Source organism: Bison bison, unplaced genomic scaffold (assembly GCF_000754665.1).
Source record: "Bison bison bison isolate TAMUID 2011002044 unplaced genomic scaffold, Bison_UMD1.0 scf7180017864180, whole genome shotgun sequence".
In the NCBI taxonomy this organism is placed as follows: Eukaryota; Metazoa; Chordata; class Mammalia; order Artiodactyla; family Bovidae; genus Bison; species Bison bison.
Genome location: NW_011494752.1, coordinates 3,548,532 through 3,555,957, shown reverse-complemented (window position 1 = coordinate 3,555,957; position 7,426 = coordinate 3,548,532). Strand labels below are relative to the sequence as shown.

The 7,426-nt window shown below is 54.5% G+C and overlaps 1 protein-coding gene across 1 annotated transcript in view; it reads right to left on the bottom strand.

The window, feature by feature from the left end:
* STAC2 (SH3 and cysteine rich domain 2) overlaps window positions 1-7,417 on the bottom strand; it is a 13,695-nt gene extending 6,278 nt beyond the window's left edge. The window contains exons 1-2 of the mRNA XM_010842675.1: window positions 6,972-7,417; window positions 2-195 (exon numbers count right to left, since the gene is read on the bottom strand). Of these exons, the coding sequence (XP_010840977.1) occupies window positions 2-195; window positions 6,972-7,061 (284 nt within the window). The 5' untranslated portion in view covers window positions 7,062-7,417. The remainder of the gene's footprint in view (window position 1; window positions 196-6,971) is intronic.
* Between the last annotated feature and the right edge of the window lie 9 nt (window positions 7,418-7,426).

The window sequence follows — 7,426 nt, the reverse complement described above, 5'->3', positions numbered from 1 at the left end:
GGGGGATGGGGCGGGAGTGGGCAGGCCCCGGTCTGCGGAGGCTGGTGGTGGGGTAGGAGGGGGCAGTGGGGTCGGGGGCGTCAGCAGCACCTCAGTGGGGCACTTAAGCTCAGAGCTGGAGCGAAATAAGAAGTTCTCAACGCTCTTACTTCGGAGGATGGTCTTGAGAGAAAGAGAGCGCTTGAACCGCTGGAGCTGAGAGAGGAAGAGGGATGGTGAGCCTGGAGGGGGCTGGCTCCCGGGGGTCTCTCCTCGGCCAGCAGCAGCCTGAAGGTGAGAGCCAGAGGTGATACAAAGCTTCTCCTGAGAGAGAGGCTGCCAAGTTCCAGAAGGTAGGTCACCACCCCAGGTGCCCACAAGAGCCAGGCAGGGAAACTCCTCTAGCAAAGGAGTTCTTACTAGAAAGGCTAATTAGGAGTGGTGGGGACTGTGGCAAACTGTATGGCCAGCAAGTAACTGCTCATCTCCTATACCAGCTGAGGCTAGTCTATGTGAGCAGCCCAGCATTGCCAGGGTTCTCAATTTTTAAAAAGAAATCTAGACTTTTTTTTTATAAATGTAATTTTTTTTTGGTAATTTTATTTTACACGGCATGTGTAATCTTAGTTTCCCCATCAGGGATTGAACCTGTGCCCCTTGCAGGAGCATACAGTTTTAACCACTGGACCACCAGGGAAGTTCCATATAAATGTGATGTTTTAATAAAAAAAGATTAATGCGCTTAATGAACTTATGAAATTTGAAGTCAGTTAAGAGGGACTTCCCTTGTGGTTCAATGGTTAAGACTCTGCATTTCCACTGTGGGGGGTGGGGGCTGGGGGGTGATGAGGGGGTTGGGGGGATGGTCATGGGAAAATCCCCCATGCCGTGTGGCCAAAAAAAAAAGTCAGTTAAGAAATTGAGACTCTTATGTGAAACTGAATAGAAACAAAGTCAAGAGGTTTTATTCCTTTTTCTTTGCAGAAATGGTAGTATAGTATTTCTCCTGTACCTTGCTTTTTTTCACTTAACAGTAAATCTTGGAAATCATACCAATACACAAAGAGTTTCAGCATTCTTTTTTAATGGCCACACAGGAATTTTATTGAATGGGTGTGCCATTTACTTGAGTTAACAAAGTAATACTTTGGGGGCCCAAACAAAACATGCCAGGTCCTCAGTTCTTGCACAGGGAGAGGGGCGTGGTTGCTCTGGACTCTCATCCTCAGTGTTGATTCTCCCTCCGAAACACCTCTCCAGCCTATCCCTTGCAACCTCTCAGCACCCCTAGAGCCTTGCCCTAGCTCAGGCTCTGGCACCCTCAGTCTGGTTCAGGGCTATAACTCTTTGCCTCCACCTTGTCCATCCCCACCTGTTCTCCATGCAGCAGGAAGGTGACCCCTGACAATGCAAAAACCATTCATGGCTCCTCAGGACTCAGTCAAGGCCTTTATGCCAGCCAGGGCACTACTACTTGGCCAAATCCACCCTTCCACCCCATGCCTTCCACCTGAGTTCAGACAAAATGACTTGAACTCATCTGTATTTTATGCTTCTGGGCGTTTGACACGCTTGTCCTCTTCTCTGTCTTATCCAATTATGTCTCGCTTTCTATCCTCCAGGGTTTCCTGTGACTATTCTTCCTCGGGGGAGCTATCTCTTCTGTAGGGATTCCTTTTAGTGGGACCACATGAGTGCTCCGATCAGGTTTATGCTTTGTCATTTACTTCTCACTTCTCCAGGAGGTTGTGAGCCCCTGGAGAGCAGGGAAAGTTGCTTCAAATCCCCATAATGGGCTTCAGCACATAGAAGATGCTCATTCCATGTTTGTGGAATAAATGATGAGCAAGTGGCTTGAACCCTAAACAGAGTGCATGTTCTGGAGCATAGGATGGATTCTGCATGAGGCCAGAGCACAATGGCCACCTGATGTGAACAGCTGACTCATGGGAAAAGACCCTGATGCTGGGAAAGATGAGGGCAGGAGGAGAAGGGGGCCACAGAGGATGAGATGGTTGGATGGCATTACTGACTCAATGGACATGAGTTTGAGCAAGCTCCTGGAGTTGGTGAAAGACAGGGAAGCCTGGCATGCTGCAGTTCATGGGGTCGCAAAGAGTCGGACACCATTCAGTGTCGGAATAACAATGACAAAGAGCTATTTCTACTGCTCACCCGAACATACCCTTATTCTGCCTGAAATGAAATCTGGACGGCTCTACCCAGACCCTTGCCCCACTCACCTCCTGTTCAGAGCCCTTTCTCCTGCCCACTTCTTTTCACTGGTGATTAAAAAAAAAAAATGGGGGGAGGGGACATAGGGCAGGGAGACTTGGCCCAGGTTCCCAGCTGGGATACCAGGCAGCCTGTGTGCCATGGCTGCCAGCTTGGCAGCCATGCCAAGGGGATGGAAGCGGAGACCCCTCTAGCCCTGGGGAGGCCAGTAGGCCACAGGACAAAGGGGAAGCAGAGGGGGAAATGTTTGGGCACAATGTGGGTCCTGGTGTGCCAGCTGAAAGGCCAGACAGAGCCCTGGGGTGACTGGCATGTTGAGCTGCCCAGCTCCTTCCAAATCCAGTTTCCTGGCCAGTACTGTGGGCTTCTTTGTGTGTCTCTGAGAAGCAGGGCCCCAGGCCCCAGATGCCAGGGTGCTGGGGCAGAGGTAGAGGCCCAGAGGGACAATTAATTAGAACACAAATGTGTTCTATGGGCCAAACGTGGCTCTGGAGGCTCTGACAGGCCTGGAGGCGGGTGAACCAGCCGCTGCTCTGCCCAGGAGTTGTAGGCAAAGAGCACAGGAGGCCTCTGGGAGCACAGGCTGAGGGTGGGGGCAAAATGAAACCTGCTCCTGAAGGCAAGTCACTTCACTTCCTCTCTCTGAGCCTCAGTTTCCCTACCCCCAAGAGGAAGGAGGCAGGGTTAGGTGCTTTCTAAGCAAGACGGAAAGCAAGAATCTGAAAACCCCAAACCAAAAGCCTAAACATATGGGGGACTTCCCTAGTGGTCCAGTGGCTAAGAGAGGGGGCCCAGGCTCGATCCCTGGTTGGGAAACTAGATCCCACATGCCGCAACTAGGAGTTTGAATGATGCAACTAAAATGGAGACCCAGTGCAGCCAAAATAAATGAATATTAAAAAACAAAACAAAAAACTAAATTTATAAACATAATGAGAGGTGGTTATTATCAGAGTCCTGGAATGGATATGCAGCATCTCATTAACCTTCCACCATCCTCTGAGGTAGTGATAATTATTGTCCCACTTTTCAGGATGAGGAACTGAGGGGTTAAATTACTCACTCATCATGCGTCCTCAGCTGCTAAGGAGCAGAGCTGGGACTTGAACTAGTGGCTTTGGCTACTGAGCCCAAGGAGTAAGGAGCCCTCTGCCTTGGCCCTCACCTCTGCCCCTCAGTTGTGCCATGGGCTTGTCATGAGGTGTAAGCTTAGAAAGACTGGCCACCTGGAGCAGTGCCCACCCTGCACCACTCTGGCCACAGCCCCTCAGAATTGTTGTCTGACTCTGTTGGTCACCTCTTGTGACGGCAAGAGCACCCTCTCTTGGGACAGTCATTCCATCTTTGGGCAGCTGCAATCGCTGGAAAGTGCTTCCCTATATAGAGCTGAAACCTGCCTCCCTGCCTATCAGCCCTTGTTCCTCCCTTGGCTCAAGAAAGGGCTACTCCCGCTTCCGCACATCAGTTCTTCAAATATTTGAAGACATCAATCATGTTCCCCCCTTCCGAGGCCATTATTTCCAAAGTAATCCTCACAGGATGAGGTTTCAAACCTCTCTTCTGTCCAGCCTGTGCCCTTTCCTGGTCCCTGCCTGGCCTTAGTGCCAGGAGCCACCGCTGCAGGGGACCAGAGGCCTCTGGAACAGACTGTTCCCCAGTGCCGGGGCAGTCCTGACTCTGCCCCAGATCCCAGGAGGGTAGAGAGGCAGGAAGGAATAACACCTGGGGTGGCTGGCGGATGTCAAAGTCTGTGGCTGGAGGGCAGATGCAGACATCTCTGCCAAATGGCTTAATGCCTGCCCACTCCAGAGACATCTGCCTTGGCCACCCAAACCTCATCTTGGCTCAGCCTAGCCAGGTATTTCCACTCCTGGAACTCTTAGTTTCCAGGGAAGACCTCCCCACCACTATCTTTTTGGTGCCCCTACTGTCCCAGGACCCATTCCCTGACAGGAGAAGTTGCCATATACCCTGGCAAACGGGCACATCTGCATCCCATTTCCTCCCCACCTCCCACCCAATCACCGCCAAAGCACCAGGAGCTTGTCTGGCTTGGAGCCTGGACCACCAGGCCTGTCATTCTGAGTCCCCTCTTGGATGCAGGGCCTGGCCTCCCTGCCTCCTCCCCACATCTCCACACCCTGGATGGTCCTTTCTTCCCTCAGTTCCCACCAGCTCCTGAAAAGGTATCAGGCAACTGGCAGAGGGGGTGGCAGATGTGACACAAGCTGACTCAGATGGCAGAGCTGGCATGACAAGATTTTCCCAAGAATGGCACCAGAAGGGGTGATGGCAGACCCCACGAAGTAGGATGGGATGGGGACCCAGAGAGGGCAATGCTGACATGAGGAAGCTCACTGAGTACCTTAGGTTTAGGAGTGACACCAACCTTAGAGTGGGCAGGAGGCTGAACTTGGGCTGCAAGAAATTCCCAGGGACCCCCAAACACTGATAAATAAGTCTGGAATGTTGGCTTCACTGCCTAACAGGCACCAGCCTCCTCTGTTGTACCTGCCTCAAACTGAGCTGGGTGGGCAGCAATCAACCCTCTCCCTTCCTTCCCCTCCACCCCCACCGTCTGAAGACAGAAGCTTCCTTGGGACAAGTTGAGATGGGGGGATGGAAGGAGGCTGGCAAAGGTTCTGAATTCTCTCTGCCCACCTCTGCTGTCTTGAGTACCTTCCCCCCAAAGCCGAAGCCCAGCCCGTGTTGTTATTATGGAGCCCTTCATAAGTGAGGTACAGGGAGGGGGGCAAAGGGGCAGGGATCCAACTGACCTGGTACAGAGGGACCAGGTCAAGTGTACACTCTCTTCCTTCCCTGCTCCTCAGATCCCCATGGCTCAGATCCAGAGGTGTTGGAATGAGATGGTCCTTGGACTGGGAGAAATGAGGTGCAGACCTGCCAGCCCTGCCAGCCCCACACAGCTGAGCTTGCTGATTGCTGAGGCAGCACTGCCCAGCACTCCTGCCTGCCTTCAGAAAGCCCTTAAGGAGGGGGCGGAGTGGCCAGACCGTGGTGTGGGAAACAGGACAGGATCTGAGAGGCCCCAGTGCCCTGGGAAGCAAGCAGGGAGGTTGTATGCGTCTGTCCAGGGTGATAAGAAGGCAACTGAGGTCAGGCTCACTGGAACTCAGAATGGGGCTCTGTTTCTGGGACCCTCTGCTTGAAAGAAGCTGTCACAGTTATTCCAAGCAATATCCTCCCACCTCAACACCTCATTCTTCTCCCAATAGACTTGACTGTCTGAAGGGGAGTTAACTCTGTGGTCTGAGAGCCCAAGGTTTCCAGTTCTCAGAAGGGAGCAGGAGAAGGCCAAGTGTGAATCTGAAGTCTTGGATATGGAGACCCACTGGATCCCTCCGGTTTAGGGACAGGAAGCCTACCTGGGGTGCCTAAGCCAGACTCCATCCACTCGGGCCCTATTCATCTTTCCTTGGTCATTTCCTGGATGACCTTGACCTTGAATTAACCTCATATCGTGGGAAGTAGTCCAGAATTAGGAGGAGGATGGGCATGGGAAATAGCTATAGATGAACTAGTGATACCACGGGGAGCCAAAGATGGCACCCATTTCTGGTCCGGGCTGACCCCCTCCTCATCTGGGTAACAGAAGCCAAGTGGGAACCAATTACCAGGGTGGAAGGGAAAGGGTAACCTTGGCCTGAAGTCTGGGGAGGGGACAGAGAGGACTGCCTCCTCTCTCCCCATCCCCAGGGACCCTGCTCAGGTTGCTTCCCGCACAACTTCTTGTGGGTCACCATCTAGAACTTGGGGAGGCAGCAGACAGATTAGAGGCGGGGGTTGCAGAAAGTGAGCCCTGTTGTGTTCTCCGTCCCCCTCCCCGCCCCCAGCCCCTTCAGCGCCAGGAGTCTGGGCTGCGCCTGACTTCATTGGGGAATAATTTATTCATTGTGACTCCCGCAGGAGTAACAATCATACATAATTAGGGTTAATTATGACATTCATTAATTATGATGACTTCCCTTTTTGCTTCTACCCGCTCCCCACGCCCCCACTACCACCCAGCCCCCGTCCCGCTGGCAGGGGGGGTGGGTCTGCCTGTCTTTCTGCTCCGGAGCTGCAACGACAGTCCGCGGGTCCCCGCCCGTGATGGCCCGCGCTGCCGCAACACCCAGCGCGAACTCGGAAGCTGCGCACCCTGGGGCCGCGGGCTCACGTCGCCGAGCCTAACCGGGCTGGGAGGAGGGAATGTCGGACTGCGGCGGGTCAGAGAGAGCCATAGAGACTCTGAGATAAACACGCAGAGGACCCGGGAGAGACGCACAGAGAGATACTGAGGCAGAGACAAACAGGTTGTAGAGACACGGGCAGAGAGAGGGGGACAGACTGAGCTACAGGCGGAGACCTGGCGGGCACAGGAGAGGTGCGCCTGGCGCGCACACTCGGGCGCGTACACCGGCCCACACCCGCTACACACCGCTACACACTCCCTCTGCTTTCGCTGCGCCGACTCCCTCCAACAAAGCCGAGTTACAACCTCCCTGGAGGGTCGTGGGGGAGCTCCGCTCATCACGCGCGCAAGGGCGTGTCGTGTTTGAGTGATGGGAGCTGTTTGCGGTCCCTCATCCGAACCTACTGCCCCTGGGTCGCCGCGCGGAGCGTTAGGGACCAAACGGGCCCTTCTACGGTGACTCCAGGGCACCGGAGGCCACAGTGGCAACTGAGTCGGGAGGAGGATGCCCCGGCTGGGGGCGCACAGGGCAGGGGTCCAGGCCTCGCGCCTCTCGAGTTACCTTGGTTTCCTGGAGGGCAGAGACGGTCCCCGGGGGGGTGTGGGTGGCAGCGTCATCCGGTTCATTCTCCTTCTCGCTCATTTCGGTCATGGTTAGGGGAGACGGGAAAAGAGGGTGCCGAGACCCGACGGCAGCCCACCTGGAAGCAGGCTAAGGGTGGCAGGCGTCTCTCCGGGACCTGAAGCCCTTAGAGACAGCCCCCCAACCCAGTGAACCCCTGGAGAAACCCGCCCAGGCAAAGCAATCCCCACTCCCAGGTGCTGGCGGAGAAAGTTCCTGGCTTGGTGGGTGAGAGGAGGCAATTATACGGAGCCGAGGGAGCAGGACGACCCCAAGAGTGAGGATCAAGGGTCTGAAGAAGATGCTGCTCTGAGCGATGAGAGGAGGGAAGTGGGGACTCGGGCAGGAACCGAGGAAGGAAGCGATGGAGCTGTCAGTGTCCGGCCCGCTTCGCT